This window comes from Phalacrocorax carbo, chromosome 3 (genome assembly GCF_963921805.1).
Source record: "Phalacrocorax carbo chromosome 3, bPhaCar2.1, whole genome shotgun sequence".
Taxonomy (NCBI): domain Eukaryota; kingdom Metazoa; phylum Chordata; class Aves; order Suliformes; family Phalacrocoracidae; genus Phalacrocorax; species Phalacrocorax carbo.
Genome location: NC_087515.1, coordinates 58,217,598 through 58,236,224, shown reverse-complemented (window position 1 = coordinate 58,236,224; position 18,627 = coordinate 58,217,598). Strand labels below are relative to the sequence as shown.

General features: G+C 40.2%; 1 protein-coding gene across 4 annotated transcripts in view; it reads right to left on the bottom strand.

Annotated features, from left to right (window-relative positions):
* The window catches only part of MTHFD1L (methylenetetrahydrofolate dehydrogenase (NADP+ dependent) 1 like), a 161,554-nt gene that overhangs the window by 86,279 nt on the left and 56,648 nt on the right, over positions 1–18,627 (bottom strand). For 3 of the 4 annotated variants that reach the window (XM_064447033.1, XM_064447035.1, XM_064447036.1), the window contains 2 exons: positions 14,817–14,885; positions 8,426–8,537 (listed from right to left, as the gene is read on the bottom strand). In XM_064447033.1, coding sequence (XP_064303103.1) covers positions 8,426–8,537; positions 14,817–14,885 — 181 coding nt within the window. The remainder of the gene's footprint in view (positions 1–8,425; positions 8,538–14,816; positions 14,886–18,627) is intronic. The other variant, XM_064447034.1, reaches the window with a different exon arrangement.

Below are 18,627 nucleotides of genomic sequence, written 5' to 3'. Positions count from 1 at the left end.
GTAGTACCGGTGCCAAAAGAAGTTTAGCCAAACTATTTGGGCTTTATTTCCTCTTTTGGAAAAAGGCTACCTCTAAGAACATAGTTTGAAGTGTCTTATGACATAAAAAAAATCTGCCGAAGATTATTCCCTTAACGTACTAAACACATACAATTTTCATAAGGTGGTTTATAAACTTGTTATACAATGTCTGCTCTGAGAGTATGTAAAACGGATACCCTTTGAAATACAACTTTGTATGTACTAAACAGATAGAGCAGCTAGCATCATTAGTTTATTCTAACAAGAGTACCAACACAATAAAGTCAGTTACTTAGCTCATAAAAATTTACTGCTTCTACTTGAGTTTATACCATTAAAAATGTGTGACAAAGTCTTTCCAACTACACCAAGTGGACCAACTAAAGAAAGAAACAGAAAGTGAACCTTTTGTAAGAAAGGCACAGACAGCTTACAGTATCCCTCCTCTTGTCACCTTACATGACACCAGGAAAGACAAAGTCACACTCGACCTTGCCTAGCACAGCACACTCTCAGTGTTGAATGGGACGTGCTTATTAGGAGTAGGAAAGCAAGCAACTGCCAAACAGATAGTCCAAGCCTGAAAAACAAACTTCAGAAGGACTTCGGTTTCCTTTTCTTCTGGATTTATAACAATACCTTCAAGGGATCAGAGACATAGATGGGGCAATCTGCTGAGTTGTTTATTGCAATAATTTCTGACTCACTGACAAATATGACTCAGGAAAGCTCATTCCTCTTCCTCTTCCATCCTTTAATCCTTCAAAACACCTCTTGTGCAGCCTGCATTCACTGACTAAAAAATGCTAATAGTTCAACCTTTCTATTCACCTTAACAGAGTATTAAGAAACAATCTGACTGATGCAGAAAAGGAACTGGGAGTTTTAGAAGGTATTTTGTTGCTTTAAGCCAACGCAGGAGGAGGATAGAGCAGCAGAGAGATGTGACGTAAGAAGCCCTGACACTGTTAAATGTCTTAAGCATCAGAAATTATTAACTCTCCCTGAGCCGAGCACCAGTCCCATCACAAGGAGTGACTAGCTCCATTCTGTGTTGATAAAGTTACCAAAATTTCCCTGTCCTTTTTTTGCTTTATTGATATCTCCTTTCCCTTCTTAGCAAGACTGCCTGCATACATGCCCATAGGAGTAAACAAGGATTGCAAAACACTTTGCCCTCATGGCATGTCTGAAAGGTGACAAGTTAGGATGGATGCTGTAGTCTAGTCCTCTCTACTCCTGGGTGCAATTCAAGGCACCTCTCTCTAAACAAAACTTTGTCCCAGAGAGACATTTGAGACATCAGCAACCAGAATAAATTCCATCTCATTGATGCTTCTTTGCACTCTTTCCTCTGCTCTCTCTGACACAGGCACGCCTCCTGAACCCTACAGGACCTCTCACCATTTGTCTACTTGCAAACTACACCAAAAATTTCTTTCCCCCATGGAAACTTGTCAGAAAAAGAAAACTGCTGGGTGAGCAGGATGGCAATACTACTGTGATAAAGGCACGTTTTCCTGTCCATTGCCAGCTGCTTGTCAGTAGGCACTTGTCACCTCTTGCCCTTTGAGTAAATAGCAAGTCTTTCTAGGACAAGGACTTTATTTTTTGTTCGGCACACATGCAGTTCTTATGACTGGGACTCTTAACTGGCAGCAGTTACAGTGTGGCTGAATGCATACATTATATCCCAAATTCTTGAGAAGTGTTGTGTGTTTAAGAACATCCAAAACTGTTTTGTGAAATGTTTCTTTCCTATACTGCAGCATTTTATGGGCAAAACATTATGAAGAACACTTTCCTCCTTAAATAGTGTCATCTTGAGAGTTAAAATCAAGCATTTTACATATACATCAGACATTGTGTTGGTCCAGACCTGGGACTTCTGCTGTCAGAGAAACAAATACAACAGTTCTTTGTTCACTTAAGGCAATCACTCTAACCTAGACATCCAAAAGAAACCTGGTTAATGGTCTTGTTTGCAAAAACTGCCACGACACTTTTGAAACAATGAAAATCTTCCCCAAAGTAACGGCAAGAAACTATGGAGGAAAGAAAGATGAGGCACAGAAGTAATTTCAGAAGAGGACTTCCAGCAAATCAAAATACATTCCCCTGAATCATGAAATAAGAGCACAAGCACAAGGAGAAATTTGCACAAAATTAAAGCTTTACAAAAGTGGCAAATTTATACTCAGGGCTGCTGGTAAAAATTTCAGTTGCAATTTACACCAGGTGTGGCCTTCAGTATTAACCCGCTTGTGTGCATCAGCCATGAGTTTGACATTCCTACATCAGAGGACAGCGATGAAGAACAGAAGGGGAATGAAAGATATTAACACCACAAAACAAAACAAAACAAAATAAAATACCCCAAAGAAGTACTTGCCTAAATACAGATAAAGATTATTTCCCCACTCAGTCATAGAACAGGACTTGGCCTCAATGCCAAGCTCCTTTCCTTGCCACTGCTGAGACGTCAGCTGCCTTTGCTGTTTAGCAATTAAGGTGAACCAAAAGCAAGTGATGTAGAATTGATTAAACAGGCCAGATAAGGCAACCTTTCATAAAAAAGGGAAATGAAATGTCTGAACAGACTTCAGGCTGCTGCCAGAGGGTCTAAAGGGATGTGTGAGGGACTGCAAAGCTCCGATAGCAACTGTGAAGATTGGCATGTTCAACGTGCTGCAGTGCAACGCTTCCGAGCTGTTGGCACGTCTGCCCCATGTGGCCCAGATGCTGTGCAGTGCACAAGCTGCCCTCTGGCACAGGGGCTGCCTGCACCACGCAGCTGTCCTCAACGGGCCACGCTTGCTCACAGCAAGGATGGGGGGAATTTGCAGGGGAAATGGGCCTGAAGCAGTAAAAGGCTGAGAAGATAAACAAGTGCAAGGCACCCAGTACTAGCTGAGAAACTGCACTACAAGTTCAGTGGCAGACCTCGTACTGAGAGAACTCAAAATTAGAGCAAAAAGACTGAGTTGTCAGTACGTAGCAACCAGGCTCAGGGAAGAGGGAATGGACAAGCTGAGATAAAAGTCTTAGGTTATCTTTAAACTAATGAGCGCTGGTGATTCACTTGGATACCTGAAACTGAAGTAGGGAATGCCTTCAATTAGTGAGAGTTCAAAACAGCACTCAATGGTTAAACTTTGTTTAGATTTTTTTTTAAACCAGAATGTCTACATCATTGTTAACTGACACCACTCAAAAGGCACAGCACGTTGCAATTCCAACTGCAGAGCAAGCAGAGAGACAGCCAATGCAGGCCAGAGAAAGTAAGGTTTAAAAATGCATTTAAAAAGAACATTTTGGGAGGCTTTTTTTTTTGCCTTGGCCATGGCACATGGTCACACAAACAGTGGGATCTACACAGCAGATTGGTTTTTCGCTGCTGGCTGTCCCAACTCACCCTCCCCTGCCCCAGCTCCGGTGTTTTTGTGACTCTGGGCTGAACTGCTTCTGTGTTAAGTCAGCAGAAAACTAAGCCAACAAAAAGGGCAATAGGTTTTGCCGGGATGTCATGCAAAAACAGTTGAGCACAGTCTGAGAAAGGAGACAGGCATAGCTGCTCTGGTGATGCGGGCTCAGTCTGATTAGCTAGTGCATCCACAGCAGCTTTACTGGCACTTTAAAGCTCTGAATAGGCTATAATATTATAAATGCACCATCTTACGTGGCATTATCTTGACTTCCCCCTGTAGTGCATTTAGCCATTTTTCCAGGCACTGTCTGTGAGGGGAAGGAAGGGGATTTTTTTGTTGTAGTTGTTTTCAGTCAAGACCAACTCTCCAGTTCAGTTTATCACGTGGCTCTATGAACAGGTGTGCTGGCAAATGAGGGGTTGCACAGGACTGGAAAGAAGCAGCTGGAAGGAAGAGGCTGCTTAAGCCAGGACAGAAAATAAAAAATATCTATTTTTGTGAAACTGTGGTGCAAGTTCAGGACAAGCTATTCTCCTTAGTACTATCTTCACACTTACCAGGAGGCTCTGCTCTAAAATAACTATGGCTTAAGTAAAAAATAAAATAATAAATATACAAATAAAATAATAAATACATAAAATAAAGATATAATAAATATACGTTATATATATTTTATATGTATCATCATCCCACCTCACAGTGAGTGATCTAGCATATGTAAATTAAAATATTTCTTCTACTCTACAGGGAATTAATTTAATTGCAGACCCTGTCACAGATTTCTTATGTTCCCGCTTTGGATGCAGCTGCAGAAGGCTAAGAGCCAATCTCATAGCTCATGGTGCCTAAAATGCCTCTGCCAGCCATGCAGTTCTGCCACTTACCTTACACTATTTTTCAATGCCTCTTGGACTCTTTCATGAGCTTATGCAACTAACGTACATGGCAAAACATGAACCGCAATCGCTTATACAAGAACCTAATGAGACTGAACTGCACGAGAACAGTGGTAAAAGAGAAACGTGGAGCAGTGAACATTTTTACTTTTAGCAAGAGTGAGTAACTAAACTTGGGCAGCTAGTTAGAGAACTGCAGCATAGCCATCCTGCGTTCCTACTGCCCGAATCCACTACAGGATCAGCTTTCCCCACTGAGTTTCAACAGCAGTATGGGGTTCAGGTGCACCCCACAGCGAGCAGAATTGGGTTTCTTGCCAACTGCTTTGCTGTGTAACTTCACAAGGCATTGGGCTCTCTGCCTTAGGGACATGACCTCAATGGGGACTGGTGCACACTTTGTAGCTGTCATTTCAGACTTCAGTTGCAAGGGTAGGATAGGACAGTATTTAATAAACCAGCAAGTGCTACGTGTAGTCTCTGCCCGTGTGCCCTGACTAGTTACCAGAAACAACTTATTTTATTTAAACATAAAGCTTACAGTCATTACAACCATTAGAACAACCATTTACACTTGTGACTAGCTGCAAAGTTGATTTAGGTAGGCCACTCTAGGAACTACTGCTTTTAATATCTAACAAGAATCTAAAAATCATGCTGAAGTTCTTTGCTCAGCAGAGCAAAGGCAGTCTCATTTTGAAGCCAGTTTCACAGGGATTTGTGTTCTGTAGAATAAAACCTGAACGAGAGCCTTTAGCTGGCAATACACAAAGGTTTTCCTCTATTGCAGCTATACAGCTTTGTCTCCCAACAGAGAAACTGGGGCCAAAGATGAACAAAGCAAAAAAGAGTGTTAAAGACAAACAGGTGGATAACAAAATAAAAATTTTTAAAATAAGCATGAAATGCAAGGATACGCTCTCAGTGTCTGAGGGAAGAGGAATCAAAATCCAAGGTGACACTTTTCAGGCTCCAAAACCTGGATCAAGACTCAAGACTGCCGCCAACCTACTTCCATTCAGATGATATAAAACAGTCTTCCCACTTGAAAAGCCAGCTCACTGCAGAAAGAGTCACTTCACCCAGCCTACAAAAAATATTAGCTACCCTAAACGCTTTAGCTCTTCATTTTAGAAAGCCACATAACAAAGAAACATGGCTTAATGAAATACTGATTCTATTATCATTAAATAAGTGTATTCAGAATGCAAAATGGCCTTACTTTGAATGGATGTTTGATTATTAGAGGGCAATGAACAGACCCTTTAGCCGTACAAGGGTAACACTGGAAAAAACCAAGTGTTTTTCTTGATACAATCATGCGTTTTAAAAAGGAAACACAAGCACACAACACATGCCCAGACTACCTTGAAAACTTCATGTTTCACCACCTCAACTGCAATGCTTTATTTTCTTACGCAGGTCAGCATTTTCCCTAGTTACTTCTACCTAAATATAAGAAGGGAGAGCAGAAAACTGAATCAAACTTTTCCCAGGAATGCTCTTGCTAACAAAATATTACATGCAAATGTCCAACAATCTTTGCAAATTATATTGAATCAGAAAAGCAGAGGTTAGCAAAACTGACCCTAGGAACTAATGTTGTTAGTAATACCCTACTACCAAGGATCTAAAAATCATTGCGTGCACTTTGCTTCTCCGTTTAAAAGAAAAAGGATGGAGAACATTTTGTCTAGGCACAGAATCCTTAGGGAGATCAGAAACTTACTTCTATAAAGATGAACAAAAAATGAGAAAATAGAAAATCAATAAATATTCTTTAAAAAGAAGAAAGCCCTCAAGATAATGAAATACACATGAATTGGGTCTGCGTGGCAAAGTTTTGGGGAGGGGAGGCTACAGGGGTGGCTTCTGTGAGACGCTGCTAGAAGCTTCCCCTATGTATGGATAGAGCCAATGCCGGCCAGCTCCAAGATTGACCCACTGCTGGCCAAGGCTGAGCTCATCCACCAGCAACTGTGGTAGCAACTCTGGTACGACATATTTAAGGAGGGGGAAAAACTCCTGCACACCACCAGCACCCGTCAGAACAGAGGAGTGAGAATATGTGAGAGAAACAACTCTGCAGACACCAGGGTCAGAGAAGGAGGGGGAGGAGATACTTCAGGCACCGGTGCAGAGATTCCCCTGCAGCTTTGAAGACCATGGTGAGGCAGGCTGTGCCCCTGCAGCCCACGGCGGTTAACAGTGGAGCAGATATCCACCTGCAGCCCATGGAGGACCCCACGCTACAGCAGGTGGATGCCTGAAGGAGGCTGTGACCCCATGGGAAGCCCATGCTGGAGCAGGGTCATGGCAGGACCTGTGGCCCTGTGAAGAGAGGAGCCCACACTGGAGCAGGTTTGCTGGCAGGACTTGTGACCCCAAGGGAAGGGCCCACGCTGGAGCAGTTTGTAAAGAACTGCAGCCCGTGGGAAGGACTCTCACTGGAGAAATTGATGAAGAACTGTCTCCCATGGGAGGAAACCCACATTGGAGCAGAGGAAGAGTGCGAGGAGTCTTCCCCCTGGGAGGAAGGAGTGGCATAGACAATGTGTTATGAGCTGACTGCAACCCCCGTTCCCCCTCCCCCTGCGCTGCTGGAGGGGAGGAGGTAGAGAAAATCGTGAGTGAAGTTGAGCCCAGGAAGAAGGGAGAGGTGGATGAAAGGTGTTTTTAAGATTTGGTTTTATTTCTCATTATCCTACACTGATTTGATTGGTAGTAAAAATTAAACTAATTTCCCCAGGTAGAGTCTGTTTTGCCTGTGATGGTAACTGGTGAGCGATCTCTCCCTTCCCTGTACCTGTTCAACATTTTTGTTATTCAGAGAATAACTGAAGTGACATATTTCTTTAGGGTTTTTTTTCAAAGTCCATATGATCTACAACAGGTTTCAATCCTATTTTTTATTGGTATTTATTTCTGTTACTTTTTAAGATTTTTGTAAGATATCCCTCTGTCTTCTTGTTCACTAGTTAACAACTTTGTATAAGAAACCCTTCTATTCTCTATCTGTAAAAATATAGGTTGATTTGTTTCATAACAAAAAATATATACATTCTATAACAATGCAAACAACTCCCCCATCCTCTCTACAACTACCAGTGAATTTAGATAGAAAAAGTACTCTCAAGTAATTTGATTCTCTTTATGTAATGTACAGCAATATGTAGGTATGACATAAGCATATACAGACATATTTCTTTGCTAGTTGAAGGGTGCTAGTGTAAGAAACCTCATGTTTCTTATGACTTCACCTCTTATAGAGCACTGCTCCACAGGTCCTCACAGTTCAACTTTAGGATTAATGTAAGCCAATCTGGGTGTTCAGGACTCAGAAGAGAATGGCTGCACCAGTGCAAAGGCATTACTACTGCAAAGTAGCAACACCCCTTCCACAGCAATTTTTCTAAAAACTAGTTCACTGTTCAGCCACAAGTTTATTTTGCCTGCAACCATAACAGTAAGTTCTACATGTATATTGTTGCTTGTGAATGCTGAATTCTTAACATAAAAAGAGTCTGCCCACCCACATGCTTTCATGGGAACATGAGGGCCTCCTGGTGAGGTTTACAGCGCAGCTGGACCAACCTAATGGCTCACTGCCACCAAAATAAGGCAGTCTTACTCTTTCTTCTACCACCTTCCCTCTGGTGTTCCTCTGCACTGGCTCAGGGACATCTGACCCCTGAGTGGGCTGAGTTTGCTGAACTGGCAGAGAAATAATTCAACAGGAAAAGGGAATGGCTTCTGTCCATTTATCAAGAGGGGTCAGATGAAATCTAATACAAGGAACTTCAGGACACTTCTTTCAATGTGATCCAGCCATTTAACTGGTTCAGCTGCCTTGCAGATTCTCAAACATGGTGACAGGAACACTTGAAACAAAGGGCAGGGTGAGAGTAGTAATCCTTTGGGTTTTCTACATGTTAACTTTAAGATGATTTAAGATTATTATTAATATTAGCATAAAATGAAGTAGCATTCTTACCTTTCATTGCTGGTTTATCTGTTCACTTACATCACTTTGCCAACTTACCAACAAACCGTAATATAATAAACAAAATAATTACTTACCTACAAATCCTTTCTCTCCAACTAATTTAAGGGCAATTTTATCTGCCAAAACAGAAGAATTTCCATGTGCAATGTTAGCAAAAGGTCCAGCGTGAACAAATACTGGTGTTCCCTGAATGATTAAAAAAAACATATTAATTTAATGGCTAGATAGGAACACAAGCTCAATACTCTTGCAGACTATCAAGATTTTATATAAATCAAAAGCACACAAAACGAGTAAGCACTGTTAGATAATCCAGGGGCGTTAGGTACATCTCAGGTGCTTGAGATGCCATTTACTGACAGGCCTAGATGTCAGAACCTGCTTCATTCACAGAAAGGTAACGGACAGCAGTGCAACCTGTAGGTAACTTACACAACTTCTCACCCAATCTTGTACTAATGTTTCCTATTTCCTCTGCCATGCGGTGGCATGCTATTCTGGCACATGTACTAGAGCACTAAGCACATCACTGCAGAGAGTACACAAGTACAGCCCAACTCCTGCCCTGCTCCATCCCTTACTGCTCCTATTTTCCTCATTGCCTGTAATTGCCATTCCTGTGCAGGCAAAGTAGCCAGTGGAAGCAATGAGGGACCAGAGTCAATGGTTAAGGGGCTGGAGAGGGATAAGGGAAGGGACATGGCTGGGGTGCAGTGGGGATGCTCACATACAATGGAAAAAGCATTCACAGCTGCTGGCTGAGTGCCTGGGAGTCCCGGGAGCAAAGCTGAATTCCCCTACGCTAGACACCATACAAATATACAAGGAAAGTAGACTCTGTAGCAAGGAGCAATCTAAAACAGCAAAAGCATGGGCAAGGAGTTAACAGAGGAATGGCACAGGGAAATTTGTCAGAGAGCAAGCATATCTCAGCTTCCCTGTTATTTTTTTGGCAGGCATCACAAGGAAAACAGAAATTAGAAAATTAGTATCTACAGAAAGGGATTAGGATTAGGTGAGAGATATTAACCGCTATCTTTTCTCCAAGTCAGAATACACAATCAAATGGAAGGATTTCCCTCCAGCTGACTTACTATAAAATACTCAAGCAAACAATTCCCCACTGTTGTGTTAATGCTTTTAGAAAACCCCAGCTGGTTTCTTTAGAAAAGGTAAGCAGACAACTTCAGATTATCTCCATCAATGTTCTTCACACATTCACACACACATAGTATTAGGAGCTACTGCCAACCCTCACAATTTCAGGCCAGCTACTGGGCAATCTTCCTCAATTTTTGACCAGAAATGCCAATTAAGGAGGATGGTGTTCCACGGATCAGCTGCAGGCCACATCCAACAGCCCCATGAACCACAACTTGGAAACTATTAACCATATAATAAAAGCCAGTTGTTCTCCCCCACCACCAGTGTCTTAAGAAAACAACCTACATAGAAAAAAATTTTCATGTTTTCCATAAAACACCAGAACAACTGGATTACAGTAGCAAAATACTTGCTACTATAGAAAACAGATTTTCCTGTTTCAGTAACAGCGAATACAAATCATAAAACATATAAACAACAAGCATCTGTTTTCTTATTGCTTCCTCTAGAAGTAATTATACATAATTAATTGTTTTGTTCAGAGCAAAGACAAGTAACTTTTTAGCCACTGGCACATCAAATTTCAGGTTTGTTCTAATAAAAGAGGGGATTTTTTTTCCTTTAATCAAGAGTGGAATAGGAGAATATGCATATATATGGGCAGGGGATATTCTCCAAAAACTAGAGAGGAAACAGTGGAACTGGAGCAGAAAAAGTAAATAAACCAAAAATTATGCCCTTTAACAAAAGGAATAATGCAGATTATTATAATCATAACACACTGACTTCATAGTGTTTACTTAGGATTTTTTCTTCTTGTTTTCTATTTGCTAATGACCACATGCTGCAATACCAATTGGGGATTTACATATTTATGCAAAAAAATTAAATATAAGCTTCTTATAGTATTTAGGCATCAATTTAATGGGAGGTGCTGTGCAAAATATAAGCTCTTTGGGATAGGGGTAATCTTTTAACTTATACAAAATAAAATGCAAACCACTTCCACTAACCTAAGCTTAAGTTTTACTTTAACTCAGTATTTACCCTTCTGGTGTTCAAATAAATAGACTGCAGTTTTCAGCTACCAGATTTAAATCCACAGAATTTATTCTGATTTGTGTTTTATTACGCACTAAATTTAATTTTACTCTTCCAAGCACTTAATTTCTTGTGGCAAGCAACTACGGGGCTGCTCTCAGAGCCCAACACACACACAGGCAGGTGTGGTGTGTGGAAGCACAAACACAGATGATGAGGGCAGCCCAGCCCATACTGTGGCAGCTATGCAGAGTGGGGGCCAGAAGGGTCTCCCACAACATTCCCTGTGCAACTGTGCTTCCAAGAGTTCATCCATACAACATGGATGGAAAGGAAATTTGGGTTGTGGGGTCCAACATCCAGAATACGGGTAGCCAAGAGTCCCCCTGCCACTAACTCGATATCCAAACATACTACTAAACCACTAGCATGGACAGATACTCCCCTAGAGCTCTGAAATCCACCAGAAGAGTTATTCAAATGGTCTTTTTACAAGAGCAATCCTGGAATACAAGTACAGTCTGGTACTGAAGGGAGTGAACTCCAGCAGAACCTCAGGAGCCTCAGGCACACCCTGGAACAGGGACAACAATGTCTTCTTGGGCCAGCTTCGGTAACTATGTCAGCCTATCCATCCCACTCTGCAGAGTGCCACTTATTGTTACACTCTTAATAAACTATATGCAGGAACAAACAGTGGCACAGGGATGCGATTCTGCTGACTGTTTTCAGTACAGGAAATTTTATTATCCAAGTTTTAGTAAAAGAAATAAACCGATAATGTCAATAAATATCTGAAGTTATCTGGCTCCTAGGTGGGTGTTTGTAATACTTGTTACCATCCACCCCTCACCTTTACTGTGAGTGGCACTTCAAATGTAACACGAGCAGACCATCCCAGAGCAGCCAGCCTGCAACTACAAAGAGTAGTCCCATAGAGCAGCTGCTATGTTATGCATGGTATAAATAAATGCTAAATTTTAAGGGATCACAGTATCGCAGGTTGGAAGGGAACTCAGGGATCATCTAGTCCAATCAGTTCACATCTAGTCCAATCAGTTCACAAGGGAACAAATCTGTCATGACAAACATGGATGAACACTATGAAATCAATACGTACATTTCAAACAAAGTCATCTCAATTCTACAGCTTTGGATATAAGTTCCACTGAAGCCTACAGTTATTGTAGTTGGAGCACCCCGTGTTTCCCATTTTGAGATTTTACTGTCATTTCTTCATATGAAACACTGTCAATCACTAATGCTTTGAGGCGCCATTTCTGATGAGGGTTGTGATGGAAATCAAACCACCAAGAAACCACTTTAAAAACCAGCAAGTTAGAATACACACATCAATTCACATATGAAACAAAGCACTGACACAGGTTGACAGTTCAGTTCCACACAGGACTGACATTCGATCATTTTTGATTTATGAACTCAACATCATCTTCAGTGCATGCAGACACTCATATATAGCTGGTGCAAGTCTACTGAGTAGGTCGTTCTTCTCCCCCTTCATAGGTCATTAAAAGCAACTCCCCAGGCCTCCACAGCTTAAGACAATACCCATCTATCAGCTTTTTGACAGATCACAGAGGAATGCAGCTATCTCTGCAATGGCTACTTTCAGCTGCTGCTAACCACAGACACTATCACTTACAAATCATGCCAAATTAACTGTCAGTATCATCTGGGAGTCACCCAGAAGGTCTCCTGCTCCACCTCCTCAGACAGTCTTTCTGTCATTCCCCAATACTGAAGCAATCTGGAAGACCTGCTTTGGTGAACAGTTTCATCTCTACTGGCAGGACAGGCCCACAGAACAGCCTGAGCTGCGTTTGTGTTCTGTTTAATCATCTTATTCTGGTTTTTATACCACCAGTGTGCTGTAGACACTGGATGTCCTTGTCACAGGATCATTTCTGATGCTACTGTTGTCAAGTTGTGGTGCTGTTGCTAAAGGTCTTTACACTCCTATAGAGAATTTATTCTCCCTGAAGGGATTAGGATTATGTTGCCCAATTACTATTGGTAGCCTCTTTGGAAACCTAAGAGGTCCTTCTTCTTTTGGATGCTACTTATTATTTCAAGTGTAATTTAGGCTTCAGGTCTCCTCATTTCTGGTTTGCAAGAAGAAAGACTTTCAATTTACACACTCATCAGAAATATGTTGTTCCCTGTAGCAGAAGAGACGTTATTACATCCACCACCTCAGGGTACGCTGGGATTAGCTTGTCTTAAAATCTGTCACGCTGAAGGGCTCTAAGCTCACAGGTGGATCACTGTGCTACATTCAAGTGTGCAGGGCAAAATATCCTCCTTGTTCCCCTCCCCTCCCTTTTTTTGGAAAAACTGAAGCTATTAAAATTAGCACAATTGACATGAATATTTAAAAATAATGGAAGGTATTTATTCACAAAATGGGACATGACACAAGCTTGAGGCTTAAGAACAGCAACAACAGCACAGGCAGTAACTGACTAGGCCACTGCGTCTCTACACAAGCGCAGTGACACAGTCCAAAAGACACACATTAGCCAAAGCACAGCACTATCTTGGAAAAGATTTAGATAAACTGGAGATTTCCAGTTTTGCATAGGTGACTCAGATTAGCCTGCAAGCCAACAGGTATTTGAAAGGTGACAAAAGTTCATCTTTGAGACTCAAATGGCAGCAGTGGAGCATGAAGCAGCCTTCTGAGCTGCTTTAGTTTGCTCTTTTAAAAATAAATTTGCAAGAAGAATTTTTTGGAAGAATATCCTCGGGTACTGCGGTCAGGGTCCTCCTAACAAGCAATAGTCTTTGATGAAAGTTGGCAGATGTTTCAGCCATAGCACAGATTAGACTAGAAAAGAATACCACATAAAAGGCAGGATTTTTATTGCATAAAAATGTGAATATAAAGAAATGCAGTGAAAAAAAAAAGCATGCAAGTCCCAGAACCAAATGCCCATAGACCAAAAGAAACTCTTCTGACATTTTAAATTGTCTTTTAGAACACTACAACAAAACCACATTATTTTCTAACAGATATGCAAAGTGCAAACAGAGTGAATTAGACTAAACACTCAGAATCAAAGCTACCTTGTCACTGATGCTTAATGCATACAATGTTATCCAAGTGGCGATTTAATACACAGTTCTGGCCATGACATTCTCAATCCTCCGCAACCTGCAGTTAAATTCTGACACACACATATATTCTTCGTACAGCCACATGAAAGAATGAATGTTCCTTGCAGGAGAAAATAATTAAGATGGCTATAGTAAAATAACATAAGACTTAAATTCTATTTTTCTAATATTCCCTGAGAGTAGGAAGCTGTCCCCAACCAAACACAAAAGCAAAAAGGTAATTATAATTTTGATATGCTATAGAAAATGAGACATTTTTACCAGCTGGGGATTGCATTGGTATCTTTCTACATTCTTAAACTTTTCACCACACCAGGAACTGCTATGAAATATTCCAGCTACATAACTTCGATGGTCAAACTTTCAATAACATATATTAATTTTTTTTCCAAATGCATTTGTTTTCAAAATGGCTTCATTATTTCCCCATTTTTCTTCCTCCCTCTCTCCATGAATATTGCTCATCATTCAGCTTACTACTGAAAAGGCAATACTAGACTGCCACAAAGTCACAAAGTTAGGTTGTACTAATTCTGCGTTGAGCTGTTGGAAGAAAGTTCACTAGGGTAAGTGTAAAAACAATCGTCTCATAGGCCAGCAAAGCTTCATTTAGTCCATGACAGCACTATGGCGAGATAAGGTAGCTGGGAGCTGTCTTCTGAAGAAGTCTAAATAGGCAAAAGGACCCTCCTGTGTTTCTGAACGACACAAACTACAATACAGAATAGAATGGACTCAGCAAAGCATTTATTTTCCACTCAAAATGCTGGGCTGTGGGAATCATCATGGGAACATACATATAAAGGAAATACATAAAAAAGAAACTTCCCTAGAAAAGCAAGATGGGAAACAGAAGGAAGCCTATTACTTGGAAGCCCAACCTGCCTTCTGGTGTGCTCAGAAGCAGTTCAACAGTGCACTGCAGCTTGTTTGCAACACCAGGCAAAATTAGGACTAAAGCCAGAGAAGGCTTTTCTCAAATAAAGGAAAAACACACCAAAAAGGTATAAATGCAGATAGAGTTGATTAGTTAACATACACAAATGAACATTTGCTGAAATGCCTTTATGGATTTGACCCTGGCTTGAACCTTGGAAGTTAAGTGCAGTCACTGGAGAGAAGCACAAGCACAATATGGAATTTGAAAGCCAGAGAAGGGCAGGCATCATAAGCCATACTCACCTCTAATGTCTGCATTAGTGTGGGCTTAATTGCATCTTTCATCAAAACTGCCAAAGCACCTGTTACTCCCTAAAAAACAAGAGTCCACATTTTAAGGAATTCAATTCTAAGGTGCAACATTTCTGAGTTAAACTTAAGCTTAGAGTTAAAACAGGGAGAAAACCTTACACTTCCAAGGAGAAAAAGAAAGTGCCCTCATAAACCATAATGGATAAATAGTGTTACAGTGTTGCATAAAGAATTTATTTAGATGTTACCTCAAGAGTTCTAACATATTGTATTTACAGAGTGTGCCAGAAATAGTAACGATTTTGCTCTGAATAAACTTAAAAGACAGTAGGTAAATATTCTTCCTATTTCATGCAGAGACCAGAAACAGAGTTATTAAGTGATCAGCACTAGGATGTTCATGGGAACAAAAGCTGAAGTGGAAGGCAAGGCCACTGAGACCTGAGAAAGAACGAACTTGCTAAAACTACCTAAAGAAATGACAGATGTATTTCTTTCATGACAGAATCAATGGCATGAATCAATAGAGAGCAACAAGAAGAAAGGGTATTTTTCAAGACTTGTACCAATATATATGTAATAGACACAGGATGAAAGCAGACACAGAGTTGACTAGGAGTAGATAATGAATTCATAATGAAATCAAAAGTTAGAGGTGCATTACTGTGATGATGAGAGGACAAAAGGAGCTGTGTGAACTGCTGCATTTTAGTTCTAAAAAAATCTTATTCCTCCCTAAAAGTTTTGCTGGATATTAAGTATAAATTTCACATCAACTGAATTCAAAAGACAAGAAAGTCATGACATCCCTCTACACTAAAATCCAATGCCCATTTTAGAAAAAACTGGCTACAGCACTATCAAACTATATGCAGAGTGCTATCTAGAAACCACAAGCATTTATTTCAATTTATTCCTAAATTATTTTGGGAAGAGAATCCATTTTATTTTGAAAGAACCAGATCATGAATAGAAAAAAATGTACTGTTATAAGCAGTGGCTCATTTGACTGTTTGAACAATTAATGCTGTGTGAAAATTGGAGAGACAGACAGATGAGAGACATCAAAGCACGTGGTCATTATATAAGTACAGTATTTTAGACAAATTCAAATTTCCCCTTTCTAAGCATCACATCTGAACATAGACTTCAGAGGAAAATGAAGCGGAATATTTGGCCTCGGATAAAAATAGATTGAAACCAAAATAGTAAAACTGGTTTTAGTAGAGCATAGCAAGTGTCTCCTTGGGGGAGACTGAAGGAAAGGAAAGAAAGGAGGGAAAGAAGTTTCTTCACTCTTTGCATTTTGCAAACGTCCACTATCTACAAGCCCCAACAGACCCACAAAGAGGTAATAAGAGAAACAGGTAGCAAAACAATGTATTTGTCCCTTTTCTGAATTAGTAAAGAATAAATTTCTGTTTCTTAATATGTTAATTTTCGAAGTTAGGATCAAAACACAAGGCAACACCAGCACGTCAGCTCTGTGCCAGAACGGCTGAGGCTTCATCATTTCCATAGAAGCAGCCTGGTGCTATGTTGTACATATACCCAACTACTCTCACTTGAATCCAAAGCTGACTGCCTAAATGCAAAGAAAAGGAAAAGATATTAAAAAGAACAATGAAATTATGGTTGGTTTTCACTTCCGTAGGCTCCTTTATAGCTACAGATTGTTTTAATTCGTAAGATTATAACTAATTATGCAGAAAAAAATCTCAAACAATTTTCATAAAGGTTCATTTAATCTGTACCCCATGAAATTTTCTGCTTTTAGAATAAAATGTAACTTCAATATTTTATCCATAAATGAGTTTTCTTTTTAGGACCATCTAAAAATAACTGCCACTGCTACTGCGTTTGGTTTCTTGTATTTAAGTAATTTGTAAGTCTTTCTAAAGTGCGTGTATTTCTTAGGATATTAAATTTTAAACCTATTCAATATCACAATTTGCTTTATAAAACTGACTTGATTCCCTTCCAAATCTGAAGCACTTACAAAGTAAAATAATGAATACCCAGTCCCAGCTGGGTATGGAACAAATGAAATGGAACAAATTTAAACCCCTCCATTAAACCCCAGTTTTTAATCCTACTAATTTAATCAAAACAAATATATTCTTCTTCCTGATGATCACAGTGCAGAATTTGAATTCATTAAAAAAAATAAAAAAATCAGAGTGTGCTGTATACTTATTGAATAGATCTATAAGCCTGTTGTTTTTCTGCTGTTTGATTAATTCAGCAGCCAGCTGGGCCAGAATTTCTCAGACCAGAGCACAGTTCTTCCCCTTCCACCCCCAGCTGAAGGAAATTATGCTCGTCACTAGCTGCTAGCAACACAAAACTCTAACAGCTAGTTAAGTTGTTGGTCTTCTCTCCCACAGAAAGCAGAACCGTGTGCACACACTAGTTAGGAGGCAATAGGTAACAGAAATATCTGAAGGAAAAGGTTGGTTAATTTTACATTTTCTTCCTGTATCCCAGTTTTTCCACCATCATGTAGCATCAGCTATTCATCATTACGCTAAAAGAGAAACAGCTGCTGATAATTTTCAGCGCATGAACGCTGAGATAGTTTACAATCCTACCACAAAAAAAGGCAATTTTAATAGCTAAAGCCAAACAGAAAACTTTACATCAGATCTTCCAACTGGTCAGTTGCAAGGTTAACTACCTGAGCAGCCATAGATCAGCCCTAACACTCTTTTTGGGAAATCTGCCTAACGACTAACAAGTGCGGACTCATGCCAGGCGCCTCCATTGTCTACTTCACACTGGATGAGACCACCGGCTCATTCAAAGCAAGCATGCAAAGAGCTATTTGCTGACCCAAGCCATGTTGGCTGGAAAGGCGGCTGTTTATTTCTAAAAAATATAAAAATAAAATCAGGACACATTCTTCTCCCCTCCTAGACAATAATGGTTCAAATCCTGTCTCCTTTACTTTCTGATAGTTCTTCACCAATTTGATAAAAATAGTGAAACAAAAAATACTTCCTATGCATTTTAACTTTTTTGGAAGCTTCATCCATATTAGATATGCATTCTGGACACAACAACACATTGTATCTGAAACCGAAAGCAAAGAAAAAAGATGCAAAAGCTCCAATTAGCACACATCATGTCTATCTGCCCTCCATGGTTCTTACACAGGTTTGGTGTCAAAAACAGTCTTTAAAAGCTAAACAGCCAATACATTTTTCATATCTATCTGACATGACGATCAGAATAAAGTTTTCATTCCTTCGTATCCCCAGTTCTCCAAGCAGCTAGCAAACAATTCCCACAGCTCACCCAAATTCCCAGATCTCCTTCTCAAAGCTATTTAAGGAATCAGGTTCCAATTTCCAGTTCAGAGAAGGTAGTTAAATTTTTCAAAAAAGAATTAGAGGCTTGGACACTTACATACCAATTAAGCATGTGAGAGCCCAAGGTTCATTAGCTTTCCACTAACTCACTGTCAGAAGACAGAAGTAGGACTCTGAACCAAACATACACAGACACAAACTATTTGGTTCCCTCCTGGAACTGATCCCAAGTACTTCTGAAAATAATACCCCTTCCATCTTCCATCTATCCACCAGCCATTGGGGCAGGTATGCTCCCCATGACAGCAAAGATCATAGAGCAGAAAATAAATTGCACACGTGACACAAGGAAGGCAAACTTAGATGAAAAACCAAAATACCAAAATAACTTCCAGTGGAGCGGTCTCTGAAGTCTAGCAAGAGTGGAAATGAAAGCCAGCATTAGATGGCAAGGAAGGTGATTGAGAATAACTACTGTGAAATGAATAAGG